Source organism: Hyaena hyaena, unplaced genomic scaffold, assembly GCF_003009895.1.
Source record: "Hyaena hyaena isolate Hyena2069 unplaced genomic scaffold, ASM300989v1 scaffold_910, whole genome shotgun sequence".
Taxonomy (NCBI): Eukaryota; Metazoa; Chordata; class Mammalia; order Carnivora; family Hyaenidae; genus Hyaena; species Hyaena hyaena.
In genome coordinates this window covers 377,219-393,501 of record NW_024081547.1, presented here as the reverse complement: position 1 = coordinate 393,501, position 16,283 = coordinate 377,219, and the positions used below count along the sequence as shown (strand labels likewise).

Below are 16,283 nucleotides of genomic sequence, written 5' to 3'. Positions count from 1 at the left end.
TCTAAAATCTATAATCACTATTTTGAATTACTCTTGAACATGTATTAGTAAGACTACTCTTAGGGTCACCCTTATAATAATTCTGAACATGTATTAGTAAGACTACTCTTAGGGTCACCCTTATAATAATTCTGAGTATGGGATGTTTAGAAAACTATTGCAGGTGCTATAGAAGATCCTAAGAACTGCATGATATTGGCTCTTAAGGAGTCTACAACCTATTTCAAGATGCAGGACACAAACATATCAAAGAAGACTAATGATATAAGACATTGTGATCTGCAGTTAAATGAGGACTCTAGATGTAAAATACATCAAAATGTCAACCACACACAACATTTGAGATGGGTCTGGGGAATGAATGGGATTCATATTGGCAGAGATCAACAGATCATGAGAGACAGTAGACAAGGTAGTCTCTCCCAGTAAGAAGAACCAAGAACTTTCAGCAAGAGACTTACTGATCTGTGAGGCTGGAAGATGTTCCAGTTCATGCCCAGCATCTAGCAGGATTTAATAACTACAGCCTAATTGCTGTGGTGTATTGCCCATACTCCATATTTCCCAATGGGAGATTTTGCTGCAGTTGTGATGTTACTATTCAGTGAAATTTTGCAGAACTATATGGAGTATTTCTTGAACTATGAGAAATGACCAAGTATCACATAGGGATCCAGCTGGTGAGTTGTATAACTGGGTAGAATTTTGAAATGGTGTTTCTTAGGGCGGGAAAGGTATATTCTCAGTGTGAGAAGAAAGTATATATGAATGTTTAGGTTATAACCTGAATATACCATCGAGAAACAATTCTCCATTTATTTCTCATTCATATCACCAAATCCAAATATTAGCTCTGTGTACTGCTGTTCAAAAAATAGGTATCATTCCACCTTGAAATATCTGAATCTATATTTTTATACAAGAAAGAAATTAACACCTACCTGCCTGATTAGAAAAGAAATGGACTGGCCACATTGCTTGCAATCTGAAACTGTTTTACATAGGATATTTGCAAACCACATTTCAACAATTCTAAGTTGAACTGTCATGAGGAGTATTTTCAAGTCTTATACTATCATTTCTAATCCTCATGATATCTTTTCAAGATACATATTTGCAGGGTACTGGGTGGCTCAGTCAGTTGAGTATCTGGCTCTTGATTTCAGCTCAAGTCAGGATTTCACAGTACATGGGATCAAGCCCCACACATTGGACTCTGAACTGACAGCATGGAGCCTGCTTAAGATTCTCTCTCTCTTTCTGCCTCTCCCCTGCTTGCACTTGATCTCTCTCTCTCAAAATAAATAAATAAACATAGTAAGTGTCTTCTAAAAAAGGTATATACTTATTAGCCTCATTTTCCATGTGAGGAACTTGAGGCTCAGAAAAGTTAAATGCCATATGCAAGGTAACATGGCCAATAATTGAGGCAAGATGTGAGTCTGTATCTATATTCCTTCTCTTTCCATTGAGCCCTATAGCGTCAGATTATTTTTATGTTTACTATGAGTTCATGCTAAGGCATTTGTAAACTGGTGATCGATGAGGTTATTTCCAGCACATGTGCGAGGTGTGGGACAAGAAGAGGGAAGACTTGGGAGCTGAGACTTAACTGCTTAATTAAAATAGCAACTTGCAACTAACATTTGATTCTATATCTAAAAGTGTTCAGTTCTGCACAGTGTATACAAGAAATTGATGTTTTAATCTAGGACTGCAAAAGCAATTTTCAGCTTTCCACCACTCTAAGACAGACATACATTTTGTTAGCAAGAAATTTTCTTTCTAATACTAACTGTAAAAATTCTGTCTAGACCTATAATAAGAGCAAGTTCTAGTTATTTTTTTCTGATAAAATTGAAGAAAGTTTAGTTTCTATTTAGCTTTCTTTAAAATCTATATCGAGCAATTCACTAATATGGCACTTGCCTTGTGAAAGAAAACAGTAATGGCCCTGAGAGGTTTTATAAGTGGTTTTACAAATGACGGACATATAGTCCTTGAAGAGCTTGTAACTGAAGAATGTAACATAAAAATTAAAGAGAGTTCACATATGAAAGATACAAACAATAGATAGGAGGCTCACTTTCTTTTTTTTTTTAATGTTTATTTATTTATTTTGAGAGAGAGAGCTCATGTGAGCAGGGGGAGGGGCAGAGAGCAAGAGAGGGAGAGAGACAATCCCAGGCAGGCTCCGCACTATCAGCACAGAGCTTGATGCTGGGCTCAGTTTCATGAACCATGAGATCATGATCTGAGCCGAAATAAAATATTAGACACTTAACCAACAGAGCCACCCGGGCACCCAAGAAAGATACAAGACTTAGTTAATGTAAAAGTTTTATTCACTTAGTAAAATCCTCGTAGGATAAGTCCATATAAAGTGAATTTCTAAATGAATTATGTCTATATAGTTTCCCATTATCTGATCAGATACATTCTGTTATATATTAGAAATACCATAAAAGTAAATCATTCCAAAATTTAATAAGCCTCATAAAGTTATATTTCAAAATAAATAATTAATTATAAAGTTTTAAAATAATCAAATTGCCCATAAATAAAATTTGGCAGAAATGTATCTTCCAGAAACTCTAGTATATAATATCTGGATTTTATGGCTGAATCACAGAACTGAGTCCAGTTTCAATACTTGCCCAATAACATCAGCATTAGCTGAAGAGCTAATGTTAAATAAATCCTGCTAAAAACAAAATATGTGCTCATTTAGCTGAACTTAGTAACATTTACCACATATTTGACATTTCAGTAATGCAGGGATTTCATAGGGCTGATAGGCAGTTAGAATGTAAATTCTATGGGGACCTGGATGGCTCTGTCAGCTGAGCATTGGACTTCATCTCAAGTCATGATCTCGTGGTTCCTGAGTTCAAGCCCCACATTGGGCTCACTGCTGTCAACCTGTCAGTGCAGAGTCCACCTCAGATCCTCTGTCCCCATCTCTCTGCCCCTTCTCCACTTGCAGTCTCCCAAAAATAAGTAAATACTTTTTAAACATGTAAATTTTAAACAGATGAGCAAGAACTTAATATTAGATTAATGGTATTAATATTACATAGTATTGGATTAGATAGTATTAAATTTTTGAACCAGTGTAAAAGCCGTTGGCATAGATTTGGCACACTTGCACACATACTGACATGTATATATATATGATTTCAGGATGTATATTTTATATTATATGTATATTATATAATATACATACATATGTCATTTAAAGATGTAGTTGTATATATAAGAGTAATGAAATATCTAAGGTAGGATGGATTAATCTAGGACTAGCTCATGAGCATATTAAAAACAAGATTTTTTTTTATTTTTTTAATGTTTATTTATTCTTGAGAGAGAGAGAGACAGAGCTTGAGCAGGGGAGGGGCAGAGAGAAAGGGAGACACAGAATCTGAAGCAGCTCCAGGCTCTGAGCTGTCAGCACAGAGCCCAGTGTGGGGCTCAAACCCACAAACCATGAGATAATGACTTGAGCCAAAGTCGGATACTTAACCGACTGAGCCACCTAGGTGCCCCTAAAAACAAGATGTTTTTATTTTATGTTACAGACGTATCGTTTATTGTATCTTTCTAATATTTTTCTTTGTTTTTAAACAGGTTGTTTGGTATCAAATCAGTCATTCAAACGGACTGTTCCAGCACCTGGAAGATCATAGCAAACCCAGACCTGTCATGGTATCACCATGCCAACCCCATAGTCCTGCTGGTCATGTACTATACGCTGGCGACTCTGATCCGCATCTGGCTACAGGAACCCCTTGTAAGGATAAAAAGGTTTTGGTGCTCTTATATGCAGAAGAACCTGGAAACTCCAGGAGAAATGGTTCATTCCTACTAACTAGTGACTAGTCAATGCTATATTCCAAAACAACTGGAGTATGTTAGTTCTGGTGCTTTATTTCAGCAAAGAGCACTATGTGAATACAAGTGCTGTCATAACAAAGCCTGCTTTCCCTTTGACATATCTCCACCTGCTGCCGAGAACGGTCCGTGGTGTGGAGAATGGAAGGCATTTGCATTGAGCACTTGATGCAAAAGTGCCAGGCCATAACGCTGGGCTGTTCATAGACATCCCACTGAATTCACTACATAACTCTGAAAGAATTAAAATAGGTATTATTCCCATCTTAGAGATGAGGAGGATGAGGTTAGAGAGGTCCATTCGCTTGCGCAGTAGAAATCAAATTCAAACTCACGTTTGACAACAAAGCTAGGGCTTCAGTGACCACACAGCCTGTTATCATGGTGACTGGCGTTTCAGAAATTTCACTGACCTCTGACGTCTGAGAATGGGATAGGGACACCCCAGCTCTCAGTGGGGCCTGTGGCCTTCGAGCACCCCACTGTGATGTCTGGGGACTTGGGGGTCTCCTGCAGGCACAACAGAGGAGTGGTTTATTCCCGTGGGTTATTAACAAGGACATGGTACGTTTGAGGGCAGGACCAGAGTCTGGGTGGCTTCTCTCTTTTCCCTTTCTGTGACAGAAAACCTCAGCCACTTTCATTTTTCCCTGTAATTGACTATAGGAGGCTCAGTTGTAAAGGAGCTTGTTGGCACACGAGAAAGGAAAGTAGTGTAGACAAGGATGGTCACTCCTCTCATCCAGCATCTGTTGGCACACAATGGAGGAAAGTAGTGTAGACAAGGGTGGTCACACCTCACCCAGCACCTGCCAGGGAAGGAACCTCACTGATTGGAAGCCCAGCTGCATGAAGTCACACCTCCTCTCCTGTCCCTTCTAGGTTAGGGCCTTTGAGTGTTCACACCCACAAGACTGTATCTACACATCCATTCAGTCAGTCCATCTGACAGGCAGACAGCAAATATTTACTGAAAGCTAACTCTATCAGACGCTAAGCTGGGGGCCAGGCATAGGACATGCAAGGCAAGGCCAAAGGCAAGGCCCCCACTCGGGGGAACTGGACATTCTCGAGAGAAAAAGCAGTCCAAAACAAGTAAGTGGGATCCGAGTCTCATAGCGCAATGGAACTGGGTAAGATGCATGTCTCAGCCATCCCCGGCAGAACTGCTACCTGCAGAATTGGGGCGCTATCCCGTCCACCCACCAGATGACCCATCCTCGCCACTGGGCGGGCGGGCTCAGGTGATGAGGGCCACAGAGGCAGCCCTGTTCACAGGTTTCTCATATGGTGTCTTTCTTTGGGCCCACAATGGCATAAAACAAAATGTTTTATGGGGTCATAAGGAATCTCCATCATTTTGTGGTAATAGTTTTCTTCAGTTCTCTCCGCAACATTTGAGTGTGCCAGTAAAATGCTCTCAAGTAAAGTAATTGTCTTCATTTTCTCAACAAGCACACAGAGGGTAAAGGATGTGACATATGCACAAATGAAGGTGTATACAAAAGAAATTAAAATATGTTATGGGGATGGTTTCTGAACAGTGTCATATGAGGGATGGAAATTAAGGCATTCAAGTAAATAAGAGTTGCGGGTGTCCATCACTTCCTCTGTAATATCTCAGCACCGCACCCCAGAAGGGCAGGAGCTGTGTACCCCTGTTGTCATGCTTCTGTGGTGGGTGAAGGCTGAGTTATAGTCCCTCAGGCCCATGAGACATTCAGCTTCCTCAGCCTTGGCCATCTGGGGACGAAGGAAGGTAGAGTTAATAGTATTACAGACCCCAGCGTCTAGAGGGGTGTTGGAGAACAGGGCCTAATTCATACCAGCGCCAACATTTCAAGGGGCCTATATTTTAAATGTGCTGGGACACAGCACTTTCTCACTGAAGCATTGATGGAAGACAGGTGGCTGGTTATATCATCGTTCCAGATGCCCTGGCACGCTTCATGAAAAATGTCAGCCATCTATGTGAGTTCTGAGGTAAAAGTCTATAATGCATGTTTGACAGAGAAAGAGAGAGAGAGAGGGAAGCAGGTGTAGAGAGTTAAATAATATATGGGCTCCCACCTGGCAAGCATGAACTCCCACCCAGGGCATTTGGGTGCTCCCCATGGATGCTCTCCTCTGGCACACTGGAACCCGGAAATTGAGCACTAAAGCTAACTTCCCTTCCTGCACTCCAGTGTCAATGGTGTGTTAAAGCCATTTTTTGGGGGCGCCTGGGTGGCTTAGTCGGTTAAGCGTCCGACTTTTGCTTAGGTCATGATCTCGCGGTTCGTGGGTTCGAGCCCCGCGTTGGGCTCTGTGCTGACAGCCAGCTCAGAGCCTGGAGCCTGTTTCAGTCTGTGACTCCCTCTCTCTCTGACCCTCCCCTGCTCATGCTGTCTCTCTCTCTCTCTCTCCTAGAAATAAATAAAACATTAAAAAAATAAAAATAAAAAAAAATAGAGCCATTTTTTGGAGCACTTTTGTTGGGAAACCATATAAATGCACCCAGTGTATTCTGCCCCGTAGACTCTCTCTCTTTCTTTATCATCTCTTCTAGACCGATTGCTTAATTTAGGCCAGTGTCCCATAAGGCAAGGTGATAGTTTTGTGCATTAGATATGTTCTTCCTTACTAGATGATTCACCTTTAATAAATTTCTTCTTAATTAAAGATTGTCTGTAGCTGGGTTACACAGTTAACTGAGCACTTTTTTGGAAGTTCTTCCTTTAAGAACCATATACCTAGCTGTCTTCTAGTACAGTTTGGAATACACAGTGAGAAGCTGTGGATATTTAACATTAGAGCATATCTCTGTAATTTATGGGGCTTGGGAGGGATCAGGAACATTTAATATTGATGTGCTTAGCATTTACAGGGTGGCATTGGTTTCATGCTTAAAGCACCTGATAAAATCCCATATGTTATATACATTAATTTAAAAAATGGATTGTATTGAGGCAAAGATGAAAAGCTTTCTCTGGGTCACCCACACCACAGAGGGAACTGCTCTGGGAAGCAGAGCTGGTCCTGTGGGTTATTATGTGTCTTAGGTGCAGGATGACAGGACCAAAGAAGAGGACAGAGCCCTGGCTTGTAGCCCCATCCAAATAACGGCCGAGAGGAGGCGAAGCCTGTGGTATGCCGCCCAGTACCCAACCGATGAGAGGAAAGTAAGCCACAAGAAATCAATTTCCGTTTTCCTAACTTATTTTGCTACTTTTGTGTTACGTCGCTGGACATGAGTCATATATCGCGTACTAAGTCAGATTGCGCATAGTTTATAGAAATAGTTTGATTTTGATGTCTGGGTAGCAGAGAGCTCTATTCTGAGAGGAGAACCCAGTGCTTCCGAAGGAAATACATGGTTCCTTCATACCCTGTGAGGACACCATTTTATATTGCAGCACTTTCTACCTCTTAATCCTAAAAAGAAAGATTGTTCTTAATTTTAAAAAATAACTTTGTATTTAAAACTAATGAAAGATAGCGAAGCAATCTGTTAGCCCCTGGCCAGGAAAGTCTCAGTGTTGAAATGCATTGCAGAAAATAATTTCACTGGATTGGGTAGCCAGCCACAATAATAACTCAAGTAACCACTTAGAGAAGAACAAAGCAGTCTACATGAATATGATTAAGAATCTCTTACTACTCTGAGGCAACAGTATGGATTGACAAGGAAAAGTGAGTCACAATGGGTAGTTCATATAACCTTTTGATTATTTGTTGACCATTTTGAACTCAACTCAGAGCCATATTGACTTGTTAAAAATTGCCCATTTGCAGTGTGGTAATGACAAATACAAAGTATTTACTTCCTAGCATGTTAGAGAATTGAGGAGTAGATTCTCTGATTTATTTAGTGGCAGGCAAGTTTCTCTAAGGCACATGGTCTTACTCTAAGCATGGCTGTCATGTCATGTCATCTCAGGAGAGAGGGCTAAACAATGAATGAGCTGCCTAAGAGAGCAGACAGTCCTGTGGAGCACGTGTGATTCCCTAAGATGTCTGAGGATTTCCAGGGACCTTTTTGCTCTCTCATCACATCATATGTCAGATTATCCTTCCCCTTTTACTAAAGGACAGATCCAATAGAGGATAGCTCAGGAGCTTTTCAAATTGAGGTCTGTGGACCACCAGGGATTCCTGAGACCCTCACAGGGATCCACAAGCTCAAAACTATTTTTGTAATAATATTTAAACATTTTCCCCCTGTGCGGATCTTTGTTCTGATGATACAAAAGCACAGACCAAGGCAGTGGCACAAAGCCCCACAGCCGCAGTCCTGCCCTTCCCGCCATGTTCACGGAAAAATCAAAGCAGGAAGGCCAGTTACGCTTCTGAATATCCTTGATGAAGCAGAGTTATCAGTTTTCTTAAATCTCCACATTGGAGCTCACATCTTTTTAATATCTCATGTGGCAAAAAGGGAAGTCGCACGAAGTACCACCTCCAAACAAATGATGATGACCGTCTTGATGAAAAGCACTTGGCCGGTTGTAGGAAGCGTGGGCTGAACTAGCTGTTGCCCACCGCACACCCTTGACAGAGCCGCTAGGGGACAAATCATGGTGATTCAGGGATGGGTATTTGGCAGATTACTAGAAAAGAAGAGACATGAGCCTATCACTTCAAGGCAAACAACAGACAGCATGTGTTGTCAGTGGTAAAATTTGAACTTCTGAGTGGAAATTAGAATATGAGAAAACTTTTGTCCACTCTTCAGAGCTTGAAAACTTCCCAATACTGAGGACCTCTCTGATGAGATCAGCAGTGGTATTATATTAGCAAATGTGCTTTTTAAGTATTGTCTAATGAAATGTGTCAGTATTTGGTAGACTGTATAACTTACTGGAGCAAATCACCAACACGTGGTACACATCATTGGACTTCAACATAACAGAATGTGAAAAGCTCATTGATAGAATTTCAGATTCGATGTTGCAACAAAACTTCAGGTGACTCCACTTGTTGAGTTTGGTGTAGTATTAAAAATAAAACAAAACAAAGAAACTGCCCACAATTGCCTGGCTAGACTTTCGAAATACTCTTTCCTTTTCCAACTGCTATAGCTTGGTGAAGCCAGATTTTCCTCATATACTTCAGCCAGAATAACATCTCCCAACAGCTTGAGCACATGAACCGATATGAGAATCCAGCTGTCTTCTTTTAGGCCAGATATTAAAAAGATATACAAAAGTATAAAATAATACCACTTTTTTTCACTATTTGTTTTTTTAAAATACAGCTGTTCGAACAAAATGATTTGTATCTGAATGTTAAATTGTAAGAAAAATTGAACAAACTAATAACTATTTTTAAATGCCTCAATTTAAATTTCTACCATAGTTGATATTGATGGATAAGAGCCATATCATTAAAACTCTTTGGGACTCTCAGTGGTTTTCATAATTATAAATGAGTCCTGATCCAAAATAGTTGGAGCATCTCAGAGCACACAGAACAGCCAATGCGTATTATTAGAGGAGGGTGCAAACCACCTGGCACTAATATAGTTTAAAAGCACAGTCATTAGGGTACCTGGGTGACTCATTTGGTTGACCATCCAACTTTGACTCAGGTCATGATCTCACAGCTTGTGAGTTTGAGCCCTGCACCAGACTCTGTGCTGACAGCTCAGAGCCTGAAGCCCGCTTCTGCTTCTGTGTATCCTTCTCTTTCTGCTCTCTCTCTCTCAGAAATAAATAAACTCTAAAAATATTTAAAACACAGTCATGTAATAATTATCTTTGGTCAACAATATGCAAATCTTAAAATAATCTCAACTCACACATTACAAATCAATTTTGCCTTATTATGAAACTTCTATTTCTTGGTAAGTAAATATTTTCAGAATTTTGCAGATGTCTCAAGGGGTCTTAGGAGTATTAAATGAAGCAGCATCTTCTATTAGAACAAAATAATTGAAAAACATGATCAACTTTTGTAGTCACATGGTTTATGACTATTTTTTTTTTTGCTCCCACAACTAAGTGTTGACATCAGAAGCTGGAAAACAGTTATAATAGAAGCAACATCCAGTTCAATAATTTTTCCCTTTATATGTTGCATGGCAATTTTAACATACTAGCATCTAGCTAGTTGAAGGAATGGATATGTGTATAGTAAAACTTTATAGATATATATAAACATTATGATGCTTTTTGCTTACCTATTAACATTGCTGTCCTGCATTACTTTTTGCAGCTTTTATCCATGACCCAAGATGACTACAAACCATCTGATGTTAGTATATTCTTAGAATTATCATTTATGCTCGTGTAAGTGATGTAAAAGTGATATAAATGGTTAGCTCCTTTGGGTATATTTTAATGATCTATAAAATTTCCATAACTTTTTGAATAATTTTTTTGTAGAAATTATATCTGGTTTATTTCTGTTAAAACCCTAACTCATGAGCTTGTGTATAGCTTGCGTAGAGTCATGAGCTTGCATATAGTCATCCAAAATATATTTAAACTTTTAAAAAGCCACATTGGAGGGTTTGTAAAAGCATTTTGCTCTGCACATAGACCTATTATGTAGTTTGAATAGGAAGTCTTGCATGTTTGTGGTCTCTCTGTCTCTCACACACACTCACACACACACACACACACACGTATATTTATATTGTAAAGCCAAAAAGATGGGGGGGGGACGGGGAGAGGCAAAAAATTGCACTTAGTGTACAAAATGCTTCAACACAGAAATTACAAAGCACAGCAAAGATCTCAAGAGGGGTTGCCAGCTCATGAGATGACGTGAGTCCTATGCACAGATGCACTGGGTGTGGGCAGGGGTGCTCTGGCTGGGGCCTAGGAAAGATCTGGAGTTCCAGTAACTGGTGGGAAGGCTGGGAGGAGAGGCCATCAGAACAGAGGCTGGAGAAGTGATCACACCAGATCAGCAAGGCTCAGCCAGCCTTTTTCCAGGGTTGACACTTGATACTGAGAACAGAGGGTGTCTTGCATGGTGTTTAGCAGAAGTGCGACAAGATCACATTAAATTTTTACTGGGACCACTCTGTGGAAAGTAGATTTGGACAGAGGAATGAATGTATGCGATTCACCTTGCTAAAGCAGATATGCGACGTAATCGTTCAGCTTCCATTTAGTTCTTCACTGTTGAGTTATGCCTTCCTAGCATAAGGGAAGGAGGCGGTATGTCCACATTGAAAACCAGAACTGCTGTCACAGCTGTGCATTTGCCCCGTGCTCCCCCGGCAGGGCCTGCTGGTGACTGTGAATGGCAATCCTGTAGACTACCACACCATCCACCCCAGTCTCCCCATAGAGAACGGCCCCGCCAAAGCCGACCTGTACTCCACCCCGCAGTACCGGTGGGAGCCCTCGGATGACTCCTCAGGTAAGGGGTGCACATCACACCTCAGCTTGGATCTCCTCTCATGCATATGCTCGGCATCCCTCTGTATTTTGTTTATTGTGTATTGCATTGGCTCTTTTTCCTTTTTAACACGGGCGTTGTCTTCCATGCTCAGTATCATTAAGCTCATTTCCTGAAGTTCTCTATTTTACCTTAGCATATTGCTCTGTGCATTTTATCCTTGTATACTAAATAAATGGTAGAATTGGGACAATCTCTGAAAAATAAAAGGTAAACAATTATTTTAAACACATCAATTTATAGTGTTAATCCTATGTGTGTATGTTGTTTTGAGTTTTTCTATAATTTGATATGGTAATCAGGTCAACAGTTTTGCTGGTTAATGGATACCTGTTTTCAGAAAGAATTTTTTGTCTATTAAAAAGAAAAGGAGAGGTCCCAAACTTGTGCTAGGCCTTTTTTCACATTTCTCTCAGCTTATTATGTTGAAGGAAAACAAGCTATTGCTAGAGATGACAACTTGGTGGCTTTGACTTGGGTTGTGTTTTGTTTTGTTTTGTTTGGCTTATGCAGCATTTTCTAAAAAGAAAAAAAAGTAACCCGCATTTTAAAAGCTGCAGTTCTGAGATATGGAAATTTCTGGAATCCCTTGAAGAATGTGAATATCTGGCAACACTAGCCCCTTGCTCCTGCAAGGCAACCATTGACTGTTGTCACTGCCCTGTCAGGGACCATGTCTATCACCAGTTCATAATGACAGAATTAGCTAAGTTTACTGTTGAGGGAGGAAAAGGCAGAGTACACACAGGCGGCAAAAAAGTGGCTACAAAACTGTACTGCATTTTTCCCTCTATTTATATGGAACTAAACCTAGAGTTGTTCCACCTGATCCTACCTTAAGTAAATGGCAAGCAGCTATCTGGCCTGCAACTGGTACATTAAGCTTAATGTATTTTTTTTCATAATTCTTCATCAGGCTTACTCTACTGTACTGTTCTGCATAGTTGTCAGTATGCCCCGAAGTTGCCTCTGACCTGGCATCTATTTAGCAATACAAAGGGGTAGTCGCGCTATCCAGCCTTCCTCAGCAAGGTCAGACCACATTCAGTTCCCTAACCCATTAGCCCACACATACTCCCAGCCCTAGATGGCACGCGCCATCTCCATGGAGCCCCAGGATCTATGAGTTAATTACCCATTTCTGCTTCCTATTTGCGTGTGTTTTAGTTTGCAAGTCGGGCTTAAACCAAGGTTTTCACTTACTGAATATCTCAAGAAAATCCAGTACTTTCTGCAGTGTGGTCTTCAGTGCTTTGGCATCAGAATGACACAGAGCAGGCCAAGAACCAGCATTTGTGACTTCTAAAGGCTGGGATGCTCAGGTCATAGCCAGATATACTTCTCTTCACACATCGCTAACACAAAAAGAGATGAACAGAATTTTGGCTGCTGACCAGGCACACTCACACATACTCACGTCATGTTGAACTTTCAAAGGTAAAATAAAAGCTGGACAGTTATTTTTGAATTTGAATCTCTATATGCAGACAGTGTTATAATCATAGAGGTAACGCCAGTATCTGTAAAATCCATCAGATTCAGTATCTTCTGCACTGTCTGCAATCTGTAGACTTTCCCTTATAAGCCTCAGCCCCAGCAGTGGAGAGGTGGAAGGCAGCGGGCTTCTGCATGAGGAAATATCAGCTCCTCACTTAGAGGCTCACTTCTGGAGCTGGTGCAAGGTGGTGCGCCTGGTCACTGGTTCCTCAGTGGTTTCTGTTTCCTTGTCATGGTATAGAGCAACTACCTGATGTGACCCAGATATTTGTAGCCCATTTAATTTAAAAAAAGAGAACAGAAGGGATGTTTTATATAAATATGGCACCCATTACTTCATCTTTTAATTCAAATTAGTTTTCCTGACAAGTGGAGGAGGAGCTTAAGGGGAAATCCTTCTTTCACTGCTATGCCTGTACTTTCCTATTTTTTTGGTCCTCTTCTCCTCAGCCCTCTGCACTTTCTCCTGCTTTTAACAGCATTTTTCATCCTTAATATGACTTTTCTGCCTCAGCATGACCTAGGAAACTGTGGGCCACTGAAATTACACTGGCAATGTGGTTGGTTGGTTGGTTCACTGGTTGGTTGGTTGGCTGGTTTTCTGCATCTTCATGATATCCATACTCCAGATAATGCTTGTATTAATTATCTATTACTGAATAACATATTATTCCCAAACCTAGTGGCTTAAAATATTTACTGTCATAGTTTCTGTGGGGCAGGAATCAGGAGTGACTAGGCTGGGCTTCTCGGACTCAAGGTCTCTGATAATGTTGTAGATAAGCTGCTATCTTGGGCTGTGGTCTCATCTGAAGGCTCACCTGAGGAGACTCTACTTTCATATCTACCCATGTAGTTATTGACTGACCTCAAGTTCTTGCTGACTGTCAAGTTCCCTGTCACCTGGGCCTCTTCTTATGGCAGTGTACCATGTGGCAGCTGACTTCTCTCGGAATGAGTGAGAAAATGAGAGAAAGTGCCCAAGGCAAAGTCTTTTCAAACTTACTCCTGGAAGTGACATTCCATTCCTCCTATTTTTTAGAAGCTCATCAAAGGTCCCACCCACACTCAAGGGACGAGGACTACACAAGGGCATGAAAATCAGGAGGTAGAGATCACTGGGGACCATCTTTGAGGCTGAGTTCTATTCCTCTCAAATTGAAATTTTCTTTCTGGGATTTCTGAGTACTGGGTTCCTTTACACTGGCCAGGCAGCACTCACTGAATCTGTTTGAATTTGAAGGGCTTTGTTAGTTGGAAAGGATCTCTCAAGTCTTAAATAAAAGTCTCTGCTAAAACCACATATGTGCTGCAGTGCTTGGGACCCTCATCTAGAATTCACATATTAGCGTGAATAGTTATATAAATTTTTCTCCATCTAGAAAAGAAAGAGGAAGAAGAGGAGGAGAAGGAAGACTTTGAGGAGGAAAGGAGCCATGAGGAGAAACGAAGTGTTAAAGTTCACGCCATGGTCTCTGTGTTCCAGTTTATTATGAAACAAAGTTACATCTGTGCCCTTATTGCCATGATGGTATGTATGAGAAGGGACAGTGACATGCTAGAGAAATGCCTCATCATCCCCTTGTGGCTGGCACAAATATCTAATCTTTCCAATGTCTTGGCAGGGAATGGTTGGTTATTTATTTTTCCTGGGATCTTTATACTACAGATTTCAAAAATCAGGTTTTGGGGCACCTGGGTGTCTCAGTCTGACTTTGGCTCAGGTCATGATCTCACAGTTTGTGAGTTTAAGTCCCACATCAGTCTCTCTGCTGTCAGAGCAGAGCCTGCTTTGGATCCTCAGTCCCCCTCTCTTTCTGTCGCTCCCCCGCCTGCTCACATGCTCTCTCTCTCTCTCAAATAAATAAATAACCATTAAAAAAATCAGGTTCTGTTCTACTTAACCTCCTTTTAAATATTAATACATTTCTCTCAAATTAGCCTATCAAATGAGACCTTTACCTATTTTGCCAGCTTAAAAGGATCTATTGGGTAGTTTTTCTATGTGATATTAAAGGCCTCCAAGATTAACTATAAACTGCTTTTTACTTCCTTCAGAGGAGAGAGTTACAATCACATCTTATGTTAAATTTCAGTGAAACTCTTCCATCTTAGCTGCAATAAATTTTTACCAATATGAACATCAAGCAGCCAGAGTTCCTAAGAGCTTTTCCAATTTTGAGTGCTCTGTTGATGCATGTTTGTACTCATTTCTAGGTATGTCTTCCATCCCCAGCATTACAGCTTCAAAAAATAATAAATAATAAAAATGTTAATAATAATCCTTTGGCCTAGAAAGAGGGGATACAAGAAAGTCTAATTTGTTCCCTTCCTAAAAACAAACCTCTATGGGAAATCTGATTTACTTTTTGAGATGCCTAACACTTACCTAACATAAGACTCTTCCACATTTTGTGGTCGATGGTGAAACCCCATGGACACCTTTGATGATAATAAAATGAAAATATTCTATATCTCTGGGGGGGAAAATGCCTGAACATGGTTTCTCCAGGCATCCCCTCAAGATGTCTTCCAAATGAACCAACCTGTGTGTTCAATCAACTTCAGTTTCTCATATGAACAACTGTACATCTGAGAGAGGGGTGGCAAAAAGAAAGCTCCTTGAAATTAAAGATGGTTCCAGGGGTGCCTGGGTGGCTCAGTCAGTTGGGTATCCAACCTCGCAGTCTGTGAGTTTGAGCCTGTATCAGGCTCTGTGCTGTCAGCTAAGAGCCTGGAGCCTGCTTCAGATTCTTTGTCTCTGTCTCTCTCTGCCCCCTCCTGCTCTCTCTCTCTCTCTCTCTCTCTCTTTCTTTTTATCTTTAAAAAATAAATCAACATTAACAAAATTTTTATAAAAAAATGAAATTAAAGATAGCTCATTAGGTGATTGCAAACTCTATTCTTTAATATTAATTCTGTGCTCTTGGGTGCTTTTTGACATTTTCTATATCATCCTCTAATTTAAACTGTAGCAAAAATCTAATTTTAAACTATTAAATGTAAATGCAATTTACAATTTGGATTCCAAACTTAAAAGAGTATATTCCTTTCTTCTCTCTTCCTAAAAACAAGCCAGTTTCGTGTTTTTTATTTATTTACTTATTTATTTTTTGTAAAGCAATAGAGGTTAAAAAGAAACCCAAAAAACCTTGAATACACATTTTGCTACTTAGCAGAAAAAAATATATTGTAAAAACAACATAAGAGAGCTGATCGTTTATTAAAGCCATGGCCGTCTGGTGCCATATTCATTGTTTTCATGGAGCCATAATATTAATGTTTTAAAAGTGCCTGCCTTCCATGGAAGTGCCCCATGTGGCAGATTGTTAATCCCAGACAGAAAGAGTAGTCCTGAGGAGCCAAATTTGTTACAGTGATACTTGTATTTATTCAAAAATATAAAGTCGGAATATACTCAGTTGTCAAACAGTCTGGAAACCAAACATAGTGCAGAAGTATCCCAACTACCACAACTGAAAGGCATATGTCACTTAAGCACT

At 40.2% G+C, this 16,283-nt stretch overlaps 1 protein-coding gene across 2 annotated transcripts in view; it reads left to right on the top strand.

The window, feature by feature from the left end:
* PIEZO2 (piezo type mechanosensitive ion channel component 2) overlaps nt 1-16,283 on the top strand; it is a 449,780-nt gene that overhangs the window by 317,207 nt on the left and 116,290 nt on the right. For both annotated transcript variants that reach the window (XM_039220835.1, XM_039220834.1), the window contains exons 8-12: nt 3,628-3,790; nt 6,933-7,052; nt 10,087-10,125; nt 11,106-11,244; nt 14,163-14,311. In XM_039220835.1, coding sequence (XP_039076766.1) covers nt 3,628-3,790; nt 6,933-7,052; nt 10,087-10,125; nt 11,106-11,244; nt 14,163-14,311 — 610 coding nt within the window. The remainder of the gene's footprint in view (nt 1-3,627; nt 3,791-6,932; nt 7,053-10,086; nt 10,126-11,105; nt 11,245-14,162; nt 14,312-16,283) is intronic.